General features: G+C 44.6%; 1 protein-coding gene across 7 annotated transcripts in view; it reads right to left on the bottom strand.

Annotated features, from left to right (window-relative positions):
- CACNB2 (calcium voltage-gated channel auxiliary subunit beta 2) overlaps positions 1–13968 on the bottom strand; it is a 387411-nt gene that overhangs the window by 9576 nt on the left and 363867 nt on the right. For all 7 annotated transcript variants that reach the window (XM_074946027.1, XM_074946026.1, XM_074946029.1 and 4 more), the window contains 2 exons: positions 13386–13537; positions 12250–12345 (listed from right to left, as the gene is read on the bottom strand). In XM_074946027.1, the coding sequence (XP_074802128.1) occupies positions 12250–12345; positions 13386–13537 (248 nt within the window). The remainder of the gene's footprint in view (positions 1–12249; positions 12346–13385; positions 13538–13968) is intronic.

The following is a 13968-nucleotide window of genomic DNA, read 5'->3' as shown; positions in this document are numbered from 1 at the left end:
TTTGTGAAAAGGCATAAGTGGTAGTTTAGCCATCAAGGTATTAATTTAATTCACTCACCCTTCTGGCTGGCGATATGGCAGTAATGACTACCATCTTAACAGATAAATAATACAAAGAACACTCAGCCAAGGGTTCAAAAGGTTGCTTCATGTGTGTAGATAAAACCACATTACGTTCCCAAGGAGGGACAGGATTCCCTCAAAGGGGGAGATATGTTAGATAATCCAACAGAGAGGAAAAGTTTAGGAGATTTTCTAAAGGCCTTTGTACTATCCAGGTAAAAGACTTGGTCTCTCCTAACGTCTAGCGTGTGCACTATAGCCTCCCCATTATCACGGTGAGACTTGGGGTAAAAGGAAGGTGAATCAGTTGGTTTATGTGAAAAGACAAGGCCACCTTGGGGATGAATTTCAGGTAAGGGCCGAGAATAACCTTGTCCCCAAAACATATTGTATAAGGAGTGTGTGCTATTAGTGCCCCTATTCTTCTTGCTGAATTGATCACCCCCAGCAAGTCTGCCTTCACCGACGGGTATGTGAGCAAACAAGCAGCCATGGGTTCAAAGGGCGGCCTAGTCAGGCTCTTTAGTACTCAGTTTAGGTCCCATGCTGGGGTGGAATGCCTAGGTTGGGGGAAAAGTTTTACTATACCCTGATCAACTGCTTTGTGATTGGGTGTGAGAGCACTGAGTATCCCTCTTTTGTTGATGGAAAGGTGCTATGGTCACTAGGTGAACTTTGAGTGAACTGAGAAATAGTCCTGATTTCTTGAGAGTCAGTATATAATCTAGGATCTTTGAGAGAGTAGCAGATGTCGGATAAATCTGTCTGGAATTACACCAAACCTGAAACCTGGTCCACTTTTGCAGGTAAGTACAACAGGAAGTTGATTTTCTACTGTGTAGTAACACTTCCTGTACCTCCACAGAGCAGGATCTTTCTGTGTGCTGGAACCATGAAGGAGCCAGGCCTTGAGTCGGAGTATCCACAGGTTGGGATGGAGAGTGTGTCCTTCGTTTTGCGAGAGGAGGTAGGGAGTGGGTTGGAGAGAGATCAGCAGGCACGCCACGAGTTGTGACAAGTAAGGATACCATGCCTGTCTCAGCCAGGAGGGAGCAATCAGTAAAACATTTGTTCTTTCTCTTTTTATTTTTAATGGGACTTTCGATAGTAGAGGGAATGGGGAAAGGCATAGAGAAGGTCCTTTTCCCATGGAATAAGGAGAGCATCTCCTAAGGAGTGTTGTCCTATTCCTGCTGTGAAGCAGTAATGTGGACATGTCTTGTTCAAGTAAGTGGTAAACAGGTCTATAGTCAGTTTCCCGCACCGTCTGAATACGTCATGTAGTACTGCTGAGTTACCTCCCATTTGTGGTCGTGTGGGAACTTGTGGCTGAGACTGTCCGCCATTGTGTTTTGTACTCCTGGAAGATAGGCTGCTGCTATTATGACACTGTACGAAATGTACCAGTTCCATAGCTTTAGTGCTTCTGCACAAAGGGAGGGTGATCTGGTGCCTCCCTGGTGATTTATGTAGTACATGCATGCTATGTTGTCTGTCAAGACCCTGGTGTGTGTACCCTTGATTAGCGGAAGGAAGTGGGTGCAGCATTCCTGATCACTCTGAGTTTGAGGAGGTTAATGTGAAGAGACATCTCCATGGATGACCTCTAAACCTTTGTCATAAGATTGTTGAGATGTATGCCTCACCTTTGAGCGATGCCTTGGAGGTGAGAAGTATCAGTGGAGAAGTTTGCGAGAAGAGGATTCCCATGCAGACATTTGCTGGGTCTTTCCACCAGTCCAGGTGTGTTTGACTTTGGTGGGCAATGACAGAGGTTTGTCTAGTCTGAATTTTTCAGCCTGTAGACTGAGCTGAACCACATCTGAAGGCACCTCATATGAAGTCTGGCATGAGATATCACAGACGTGCCTGCAGCTGTATGCCCCAGAAGTTGGAGGCAGTATCTGGCTGATATCTGATGACTAGTTTGTACTGCTTCTATGAGTGTGGCCAATGTGTGTGGAACCTGTGCTTTGGCAGGAGTGCCCTCCCCTGTAACAAGTCGAGATCAGCTCCTATGAACACTAGGTGCTGGACAGAGGTGAACGTCAATTTTTGGACATTGATCTGTAGGTCCAGCTCTGTGAACAAGTCTACCGAAGTTTAGATGTCCCAGAGGGCCTCGTTGGAGGTGCAGGCTCTCAGGAGACAATCATCCAGGTAGGAGTAGATCATAATCCCCTAGGTGAGCCGCCACTATTGAGAGGACCTCGGAGAATACTCTCTGAGCTGATGAGAGCCCAATGGGGAGTACTTTGTATTGGTAATGGCCTGAGGTAAATCTGAGGAATTGTCTGTGGGAAAGTAGGAGCAATATGTGGAAATAGGCATCCTGTAGGTCGAGGGCCGAGAATCAATCTCCTTGTTCCAAAGATGGAATAATCGCTGCTAGTGTGACCATCTTGAACTTTTGAGCTTTGACACATTTGTTCAGTGTTCTGAAGTCTGGTATGGGTCTCCAACCTCCTTTCTTCTTGGGTATCAAGAAATAATGAGAGTAGAAACCTTTATCTCGTAGGTGCTAATATCACTCATATGGCTCCTAGACAGAGGAGGTGATCTATTTCTTGTCATAATAAGCTCTTGGGAAGAGAGTCTCTGAAGAGGGACGGAGAAGGGTATTGGTTGGGGAGAGGGGGAAGGAAGTGAAGTGGATGGAGTACCCATTGCTGATGATTTCCAGAGCCCGTTGGTCAGATGTTATTTGTTTCCAGTTGTTGTGGAACGGTACCTAAATGGATGTGATGGGTTGGTCAGCTGCAGTTAGTGTTGAAGGGAGTGGTCTGTCGGTGTTCCAACCAAGATGTCAAAACTGATGTTTTGAGGTGGATGATTGTGAAGTGGAAGACTAGGGGCCTGATGGTTTATGCTTGGAAAATCTGGATTTTTTCCTTTGAGGCTCATAATAGCGTTGAGTTGGAAAATGTGGTGTGGGGGATTTATGCTGAGGTTGCAGACTAAATTTTGGTTTTTGTCCAGGTGTATGAACCCCTAAACACCAGAGAGTAGGCCTGGAATCTTTAAGCATATGGAGGTATGCGTCAGTATTCTTGGCAAACAATTTGCCTTCAAAGGGAAGGTCTTCTATTGTAGTCTGTACTTCCTTAGGGAAGCCAGATTGGTGCATCCAGGACACTCGCTGCATAACCACTGCTGTAGAGATGGACTGGGCTGTTGTGTTGGCTGCATCGAGTGCTGATTAGAGTGCTGTCTTGGCCACCAGTTGTCTTTCACTAATAATGGCCCTAAACTGTTCATGGTGTGACTCCAGGAGCTGATCAATAAACACATTAACTGGCATAATTGATGTAGTCATATTTTGCTGTCAGAGCTTGATAGTTTGCAATTCTGAATTTCAGTGTGGTAGATGAATAAGCCTTTATTCCACAGAGGTCGAGGAGCTTCCAATCCCTATCACAAGGGGTGGACTTCACCTGGTACTGGCAACCAGATAATGGAGGTGAATGACTTGGTACCGGTGGAGATTCCCATGTCCAAAGTAAACTTGGTACTGGAACTCTTGGTACTAAGCAAAGGAGACTCTTGTGTGTCAGATACCATGAGATCTTTAGATCTGGGGATGGCTGAAGAGCTGCCTCAGAAGGAGTTTTAGTCTAAAGTTCTCGGTCCTTTCGAGACCTGGACCTCAGCTGTTGGCAGAAACCACCCTTTTGGGAAATGTGGCTTTCCCCAAGGCAACAGATGCAGCCGAAATGTTTATCCACTACAGGGATGGCCTCCTTACAATAGAGGCAACTTTTAAAGCTCGGTGAACCGGGCATACCCTGTGCTGGGGCAAACCCCAGACAAAGGGGGAAAACTAAAAAAAAAAAAAAAAAAAATTTCCAAAAGAAAGAGAAAATAGAGAAAGCCCTACAACTAAGAAAGGGATTAACTAACTATTGAAGTGCTAAGAGAGATATAATGATCTGATGAATGGACTGCTAATAGTTTCGTTTCTAGCCGGGGTGGTTGAGAAGGAATTGAGGGGCGTTCACCCACACAGCATTGGTTAGCTTCGTGGCAGAGCACGAGCGGGGGGCCTTCACCGTTGCAGACGGAAAGCATCAGAGATGGACTGACTGTCTCTTCCTGCTCTCAAGTAGAAGATGCAATTCTTCCTGTTGAACCTTGTAGCAAACAGGTACACATCTAGTTGACCCCAAATGGAAAAGATGCTCTGAGTCAACTGATCCTTCATGTACCATTCATTCGAGAACTATCCCTGTTGAGACTATCTGGAATCATGCTGTTCTCTCCTGTTAAATGCAGGGCCACTGCGTAATTATCATGGCAAGTTCATCAGTCCCATAATCTGATTGCCTCTGCACACATCTGAGTGGAGTGAGCACTCCTATTTGTTGATGTATTGTCTGTCACTGCTTCCTGTGTATGTGAGTGAGGAATGATCTGAGGGCCAGATGAATGGCTCTTAACTCCAACACACACACATTTTATATATATATAGTAGATGGATGCTTTCTGTCTGCAATGGTGAAGGGCCCTTCTATATGCTTTTCCCCCTTTCCATTGATTCAGAAAGTGGTGAGGAAGAGTGGTCAGGACAGGGCAAGGATAATTCTAATTATATATATATATATATATATATATATATAATATATATATCACACACGTCTGAGTCATCTTTACAGTCAAGGTCATATGCATGCCCTTCTCTTGAGTAGCCCAATGATCTTGACCTGTAAAGAGGACTCAGATGTATCCCCCAACCACTGTTTGATGTAACTGAAGTTATCCTCACTGACAGCGAAGTGGGATTGAAGTGGATGCTTCTTAGGACACTTACTCTGACTGACCTCATGTCAAGAAGTCCAGCATTTCTTGAGGCATGTTGACTTACATTTTAAGACTGTCCAGATTTGGCCTGTAAACTTTAGACATCCAATGCCACATTGGTCTCTTTCTAAGATGTGCAAATAAAGTCAAGTAGTAGCTGCCATGAAACCCAGGAAGATTACTTTCTGAGTCTGACATATTTGAATGTTTAAAACATATTGCACTATTTTTAAAAATCTGTCCTCTGGTAGAAAGGCTTTCCCTACTACTGAGTCCAACATGGAGCCAATGAATAACGTTTTTGGAGCTGGACAGAGATCTGACTTTCTGACATTCAGAAGCAGCTCTAAGTCTGAAAAAAGGGTGGTTATATAGGCAATGTGGCTTAATAGAGCATCACAAACAGCAGCTTCAAAAATATGGGAAAACAAAAATAACTTGCTTTCTCAAATGAATCGCTGTCACAGAGAGACACTTAGTAAATACTCTTGGTGCTGTGGACAGGCCAAGTGGGAGCACCTTTTACTGGAAATAATGTCCTGCCACTACAAAATGAAGGTAGTTTTGATGACTGTGCTGAAATATGAAAATATGTGTCTTTTAAATCAAGAGATGCAAACCACTCCATAATTGAAAGCAAATGGATTATGGAGGCCAGAGTTAACATATGGAACTGAAACTTCCAAATGTGTTTGTTCAGGTTACTTAAATCTAAAATCAGATAAGCCCATTTCCTCCTCCTCATCCTTTTTCTGTACCAGAAAGTAACTCAAATAAAACCCTGACCCCACAGGTGACTGGATACATCTTCAACAACCCATATTAGAAGCAATGTCTGCACTTCTGAGAGCACATCATCATCATGAGAAGGTTCCCTGAAAACGAAAACATAGGGAGAATTGAAAGGGGGTAGAGTTTCTCAAACACTGTGTCACAGCCCTTTTCTATAATTTATAGGATCTGTTTGTCCGATATACTAAGCTTCCATTTGTTGATAAAAATGGGCTAACCTGTCTCCAAACAGCGGAAAGGAAGAATCTGAGGCCTGGTGTTCAATGATGATGATAGAGAGGAAGCAGATTGTTTAGATTTAGGCCTTGATTTAAAAGACCTCTCCTTCTGTTGGCTCTGGAAAGACATAGTCTGCAGATGTTTTGCTGATGTCTTTGATTTCACAAGAAATAAGTCAAGGAACACTGTGGATTATACTGTCTCTGATACAGAAAGGAGGAGTAGCTGGTCTCCTCCTAAGTAGAAGAAATCAAGCCCAAAGAATGAGCCATCCATCTTGTCTCCTTCATTTTACCCAGTAACTCATCCATCTTTCCACTGAAAAGAATATCCCCTTTGAAGGGGAAATCTTCCACCCTAATTCTGTTACTCAGAGCTAGAGAAGAGGAGTGAAGCCAAGCACGTCTCCTCAGAATAACCACAGAAGCCAAAGCTCTGGCGAGTCTGAGGCATCAAATGAAGCTAAGAGCATTCTTTGCCACATTTTCACCCTCCATTTAGCAAATGCAATTGTATGTCCTTTTGTCATCTGGCAAATCCTGCACAAACAATGTCATCTTTTCCTATAGATGAAATTGATGGTAGGCCATAATTACTTGATAATTTGCCACCCTAATATCAACATGAGAAGAGGAAAACACTTTTCTCCCTAGGGAATCAATCTTTTTTCCTTCTTTGCCACCAGGAATGGAACGTGCTTGTCCAGACCTCAACCTACTACTGGCAACAGCCACCACCAGTGAATTAGGTACGGGGGTGTGTGAAAATATGAAAACCCTTCCGAGGGTATCTGATATAATTTGACTGTCAATTTAGAAATAGGCTGGCAAAAGACAGCAGTGGACGAGAGAGTCTTAGCCAGCTGCAGCAGACCAACACTAGATGGAAGGTTTCCTCCACATCTACTGAAGGTAAATTCAACATGGATGCCATGTGATCCCCTAGTCATGGAACTTCCTCAGAAGGGGAAGAGGTAGAAGCTACTCCCACATGCTCATCTGCTGACATCAGGTCATCTGGATCATAGTCTGTTGCAACTACTCTTTTGAACAAGAGCATACTATCTTCCTTTTCAGACAGAGTAACATGAACCACTGTCTGAGATGAGGACAGATCTGGCAGAACCAGATCTGAGGACTTCTCCACTGCTCTATCCTTTACAGATGAAGCATCATCTCTCCATCCATAAGGAGAGCACAACTGATAAATTCCTGCACCCAGTAAGGCACCCAGTAAGGCCATGGTGGCACCCAGTAAGGCCATGGTGTTCAGGCCTGCTAGTCTTCTCAGCAGCTGGGACCTGGGAACATACCTGGAGGAAGAGGAGCAAAAGGAGACACAAACTGGGAGGAAACAAGTCTCTTCCTCTGTCCTGATCTAAATGTGGATCTGGCCTTGGATCCATGATGGAGTGCACTGGAGACAGCAATGAACCCAGATGGTGAGCAGAGCAATGAAGCCTGACTCTTCTTCAAGACCCTCTCACTCAGGTCTGAACAGCGTATATCAGCCACCAAAGTAAAAGTCTCCTTTGGATCAGAAGATGAACCTGGATCTAAAGCATAGGTCAAAGCTGAGCCAAAAATTTGGATGGTGCAGAATCTAATGAAATATTCAGCTCCACCTCTTTGGTGCCCGGAAACTGAAGCTAGAATCAGCCTGGATTTTGGAGCTGGAACCGTAGAGGCCATGTCAGAGTTGAGCAGATCCAACAAATTTGACATGCAGGATCTGGCACCGCTAATAGTGTCTGTTTTCTCCCTTGCCTCCTTCTTCAGAACTGATACAGCCAGAGCTGACAATGTACCTCTTGGTTCCATAGCAGGTGGTCTGCCTTTCTTTATTGACAGGTCCTTTGAAGACCTTACAGCTTGAGCAGCAGGATCTGGAGCCTGACCAGATGAAGGGTCCCATTTCCTGGATCCTTTAAGCTACTTCAACTTGCTGGAGGATTAAAGGCTGGCCTCTTAGACTTCGGATCCAACAAGCGCCTGAGACTTGAGGATTTAGCCTCAAAGGCCTCCTTAAGTAGAAGCACCTGCAATCTGTTGTGTCTCATCTTGCAAGCTCTGGGTGTGAAAGTCTGGCAGATGGAACATCCAGGACAGTGGCCCTCTCCCAAGCATGTCATGGTCATCAGATGCTGGGCACAAAACATATCTCTTGAATCCCACCTTCTTTTTTTTTTTTAATTCGGCTGCACTGTAACCCAGAACTGACTACTAACTAACTTAAGTAACTACGCTAAACAAGTATAAAGACACTAAGAAGTGGAGAAAACCCCAGATCTGAATGGACTGGAGCAGTTTGTGTCCATCTGGCATAGTGATTGGAAGGAACTGAGGTAGTAGAGAGCACTGTGTATCCTTATAGATCCTCATCCTCAGAACAATTGGAGATGCTGAGGGGAGAGGCAGGAGGGGCCACGTGGGCACTCTAATATACACTGCTTGGAGATGGTTCTACAATTAGGCACCACAAAGTGGCACAATACCCGTAAATGGGGATATACAGAGCCAACTTGAACACCTGAAAATGGCCTGAAATGAAACATAAAATCAAAAACATTTTGTTCAACTTGAAGCACTTTTTGGGTTTTTTTTTTTTGTTTCAGCAACCGCCTCCCCAAAAACAGAAAAACAAAAAAAGTCTGTTGTGGTTTGAACTGAACTAAGGATTTGTTTTCTTCTGATTTTTTGTTTTAGTCCCCAAATTTGCTCAGCTCTAATAGTGAGTAGCTGAGCATGATATTATCATCTTCATTTTAAATATGGAGAAACTAAGTGTTTGCATGACTTGCCCAAGGATACAGTGCAAATCAATAGTATGATCTCATATACTTCTCTCCTGAAATTAGTAAGAATGCAAGTGAATCCAGGTGAAGCCAACTGTGATAGTATCTGCCCAGTAGGAAATACAAAGAAGCCACCAATTCATTTTATACCCACCTGGGAATCCACCTGGCTGGGACTTATCATGGAGCCCCTCCCCCAGCCCCAACTCAGCCCTGGACCTGCCATGGCCTGCCACGCTCTGGTTCTCATGGGCGACTTCAATCACCCTGATATCTGCTGGGAGGGCACTACAGCGGTGCACAGACAATCCAGGAAGTTTTTGGAAAATGTAGGGGACAATTTCCTGGTGCAAGTGCTGGAGGAGCCAACTAGGGGGAGAGCTTTTCTTGACCTGCTGCTCACAAACCGGGAAGAATTAGTAGGGGAAGCAAAAGTGGATGGGAATCTGGGAGGCAGTGACCATGAGTTGGTCGAGTTCAGGATCTTGACACAGGGAAGAAAGGTAAGCAGCAGAATACGGACCCTGGACTTCAGGAAAGCAGACTTCGACTTCCTCATGGAACTGATGGGTAGGATCCCCTGGGGAAATAACATGAGGGGGAAAGGAGTCCAGGAGAGCTGGCTGTATTTCAAAGAATCCCTATTGAGGTTACAGGGACAAACCATCCCGATGTGTAGAAAGAATAGTAAATACGGCAGGCGAGCAGCTTGTCTTAACAGTGAAGTCCTTGCGGATCTTAAACATAAAAAAGAAGCTTACAAGATGTGGAAGATTGGACAAATGACCAGGGAAGGGTATAAAAATGTTGCTCAGGCATATAGGAATGAAATCAGGAGGACCAAATCGCACCTGGAGCTGCAGCTAGCAAGAGATGTTAAGAGTAACAAGAAGGATTTCTTCAGGTATGTTGGCAACAAGAAGAAAGCCAAGGAAAGTGTGGGCCCCTTACTGAATGAGGGAGGCAACCTAGTGACAGAGGATGTGGAAAAAGCTAATGTACTCAATGCTTTTTTTGCCTCTGTCTTCACGAACAAGGTCAGCTCCCAGACTGCTGCGCTGGGCAACACAGCATGGGGAGTAGGTGGCCAGCCCTCTGTGGAGAAATGCGTTACCTATTTAGAAAAGCTGGACGTGCACAAGTCCATGGAGCCGGATGCATTGCATCCGAGAGTGCTAAAGGAGTTGGTGGCTGTGATTGCAGAGCCATTGGCCATTATCTTTGAAAACTCATGGCCATCGGGGGAAATCCCGGACGACTGCAAAAAGGCTAATGTAGTGCCCATCTTTAAAAAAGGGAAGGAGGAGGATCCTGGGAACTACAGACCAGTCAGCCTCACCTCAGTCCCCGGAAAAATCATGGAGCAGGTCCTCAAGGAATCAATCCTGAAGCACTTACACAAGAGGAAAGTGATCAGGAACAGTCAGCATGGATTCACCAAGGGAAGGTCATGCCTGACTAATCTAATCGCCTTCTATGATGAGATTACTGGTTCTGTGGATGAAGGGAAAGCAGTGGATGTATTGTTTGTTGACTTTAGCAAAGCTTTTGACACGGTCTCCCACAGTATTCTTGTCAGCAAGTTAAAGAAGTATGGGCTGGATGAATGCACTATAAGGTGGGTAGAAAGTTGGCTAGATTGTCAGGCTCAACGGGTAGTGATCAACGGCTCCATGTCTGGATGGCAGCCGGTATCAAGTGGAGTGCCCCAAGGGTCGGTCCTGGGGCCGGTTTTGTTCAATATCTTCATTAATGATCTGGAGGATGGTGTGGATTGCACTCTCAGCAAATTTGCGGATGATAGTAAACTAGGAGGAGTGGTAGATACGGTGGCAGGCAGGGATAGGATACAGAGGGACCTAGACAAATTGGAGGATTGGGCCAAAAGAAATCTGATGAGGTTCAACAAGGATAAGTGCAGGATCCTGCACTTAGGATGGAAGAATCCAATGCACCGCTACAGACTAAGGACCGAATGGCTAGGCAGCAGTTCTGCGGAAAAGGACCTAGGGGTTACAGTGGACGAGAAGCTGGATATGAGTCAGCAGTGTGCCCTTGTTGCCAAGAAGGCCAATGGCATTTTGGGATGTATAAGTAGGGGCACAGCCAGCAGATCGAGGGACATGATCGTTCCCCTCTATTCGACATTGGTGAGGACTCATCTGGAGTACTGTGCCCAGTTTTGGGCCCCACACTACAAGAAGGATGTGGAAAAATTGGAGAGAGTCCAGCGAAGGGCAACAAAAATGATTAGGGGTTTGGAACACATGACTTATGAGGAGAGGCTGAGGGAACTGGGATTGTTTAGTCTGCAGAAGAGAAGAATGAGGGGGGATTTGATAGCTGCTTTCAACTACCTGAGAGATGGTTCCAAAGATGATGGTTCTAGACTATTCTCAGTGGTAGAAGATGACAGGACAAGGAGTAATGGTCTCAAGCTGCAGTGGGGGAGGTTTAGGTTGGATATTAGGAAAAACTTTTTCACTAGGAGGGTGGTGAAACACTGGAATGCGTTACCTAGGGAGGTGGTAGAATCTCCTTCCTTAGAAGTTTTTAAGGTCAGGCTTGACAAAGCCCTGGCTGGGATGATTTAATTGGGGATTGGTCCTGCTTTGAGCAGGGGGTTGGACTAGATGACCTCCTGAGGTCCCTTCCAACCCTGATATTCTATGATTCTATGGCCGGGTGAGGGGAGGCCTGAACCCAGCCCCGGCCCTGGTCCCAACTCAGCCTGTCCCCCAACCTGCCATGGCCAGGGGAGGGGTGCCCCTCCACCGGCCCCAACTCAGCCCAGCCCCCAACCTGCTGTGGCTCCCAACCTGCCTCTCCCCCCGGCCCCCAGCCCAGGTGCTGCTGTGAGGAGAGAGAGCTGGGGGGGAGTCCTCTCTCCCCACCATAGCCCTGGGGCAGCCTGCACCCCAAGCCCCTCGTCCCCAACCCTGTGCCCCAGCCCACCCCCCAACCCTGTGCCCCAGCCCTGAGCCCCTCATTCCCGGCCCCACCCCAGAGCCCGCACCACCAGCTGGAACTCTCACACCCCTGCACCGCAACCCTCTGCCCCAGCCCTGAGCCCTCTCCCACACGCTGAACCCCTCGTCTCCAACCCCACCACAAGAATTTTGTTATGTACAGCAATATGAAGGTGATGTGTCACACATCACCTCGATATCGGTGCACATGACAAAATTCATTCCAAACATGTGTGGGAAAAATTAGAGGGAACACTGCCAGAGGCAACTTTTGGTCATAAACCAAATCAGTTCAGTTTTGGATCAATAACCTATAAAGAGTTACTGAAGTAATTTAGTTCCTCAGCTATGGATCATGTAAAAATATTGGTGGCTCAGTATGTATATATCTCCAGGATTAATCATATTGCTGAAAAAGAAATATATTTGACCATTACGCCATGCAGAGATCTCAAATGGAGTTTTGTGCAAAATGACAAGTGAAATATGAACAAACAGTGGCAAGCACCAACAAATGTTACACAATTAACCTATTATTTGGAAACAAAGGACAAACTAGTCACTTTGAACAGGAGTCTACATTTCCACATCAGTAATGCATCAACAGTAACTCACTGGAGGACATTGAGCCAGTTTATCAGCTGCCACCATTTGAACATTAAGGTGTTTAGCCTGAGATTTCCCTCGAGATTTTATTAGCCTCTGTAAAACCTGTGGAAAATAAGACAGTTAAAATACATAGTGGGTGGGAAAAGAAAGAATTCAGAAGCAAGAAGTAGTCAGATAGTGGGAATAGGACCAAACCATTCCATTCAATGGGAGATTTGCCAGGGACTTGATTGTTAGCAGGATTAGGCCCAATGTATTTGTGTACTCTTCAAAAAAGTAACTCTCTTGTGTAATTTTTAACATATCAAATAATGTCTCATTCACTGGCTTTAAGAGCCTTTATGCCTTGCCATTTAGGCCCTGCACAACCTCGCTCCTGCCTACCTCTCTGCTCTCATTCTCTTTATTCCCTTTCTCTCTCTTTTTCTGCCCAAGTTGAACTAACTGACACCTTCTGGTTCTCCTATTCTCATGTGTGCCTTCTTCCATGTAACCATTTGCAATGAGACTCTTGAGAATGCTCTTCCAGACCCACTTTACCAGGCCTCAACTTTCTCCTTCCAACATCTCTTTAGGATGTACTTGTTCCAAGAAGACTATAAATGTAGACATCCCCACACAGTGAAATGGTGGTAAATTAAATGACTGAACATCTTAAGAATAAACTGAACGAAAATTACAGAACTAAACACTGTGTGTGCTGAACTGTACTGACCAGTTGTCCTGCTGCTCAGAACATCTCCTCCCTTATCTTCATTTCTATACTGTCTACTTGGATTATAAAGTTTTTGGGACAAAGACCTTAGCTCATATTTCTGCAAAGCTTTTAACAAACTGTTGACACTCTGTAAAGCAATATTACATAAATAATAATAAACAAGAGAACTGTTTCCCTTAGTTCTAACTTAAGTAACCACTAGAACTACAGCTATCTCTCTTTTGCAAAAAAGTGATTTTGTAACCCACTGATTGAGATTATATCCTTTTAATGGTATCTTCTCATCCAAAGGGAAATAATTCAAAAGTGCAATTCATTGATCTTCAATGACATCCAGTTCAGAACCTGTGTCTCTTTGTACCTGTGGCACAGGTCTCAAAGAATGAGTGGATTGAAACAGAATTAAGCGCAGTAAGATAGTTACCTTGGGAGAAGAAATCTTTACATATACTATAATGGGAGCCAGAGAAGTTTTACTTAGTTGAGCTGGATGATTAATGGTATCAGCATCAAGTACTACCAGCTGCAATGTCCTTGCTAATTCAAATATCCGTTCAATTTCACTCTGAACTTCAGCTGCAGATAAGTAGAAAATTAGAGTTATGAAAATATTTAACAGAAATTAATTCTAACAAATGTAAAAATGAGGTAGATTGGCATGCAGCTCCCACAACATATGAGTAGATTGGCAGGAGCTGTTAATTGTTAATGTCACTGGCATTCTACTGAAGCAAACATATCTTTAGCAAGAACATTCCGCCTACAGTTTATGTTCTCTGAAGGTCGTATTCTTTACCAGTCTCACCTTCATGCTTTTGTATACTACTAATATGCAGTTTTTAACACCTTCTTATAAGATCAAATCCATGTGTGTATAGCAAAGAGGTGTATGCAGCATTATGATCTCCTGTTTGAAATATGAATCCCTCAATTTTACTACAGTAACTCAGTAGATTCCTTATTTGTAAGTTATTGCAGCGCAGACCCTAATTATACTTAATGACCAT

The sequence above is a fragment of the Natator depressus genome, chromosome 2, assembly GCF_965152275.1.
Source record: "Natator depressus isolate rNatDep1 chromosome 2, rNatDep2.hap1, whole genome shotgun sequence".
In the NCBI taxonomy this organism is placed as follows: Eukaryota; Metazoa; Chordata; order Testudines; family Cheloniidae; genus Natator; species Natator depressus.
Note: the sequence above shows the minus strand (reverse complement) of the source record. Positions and strands in the feature narration are given on the sequence as shown.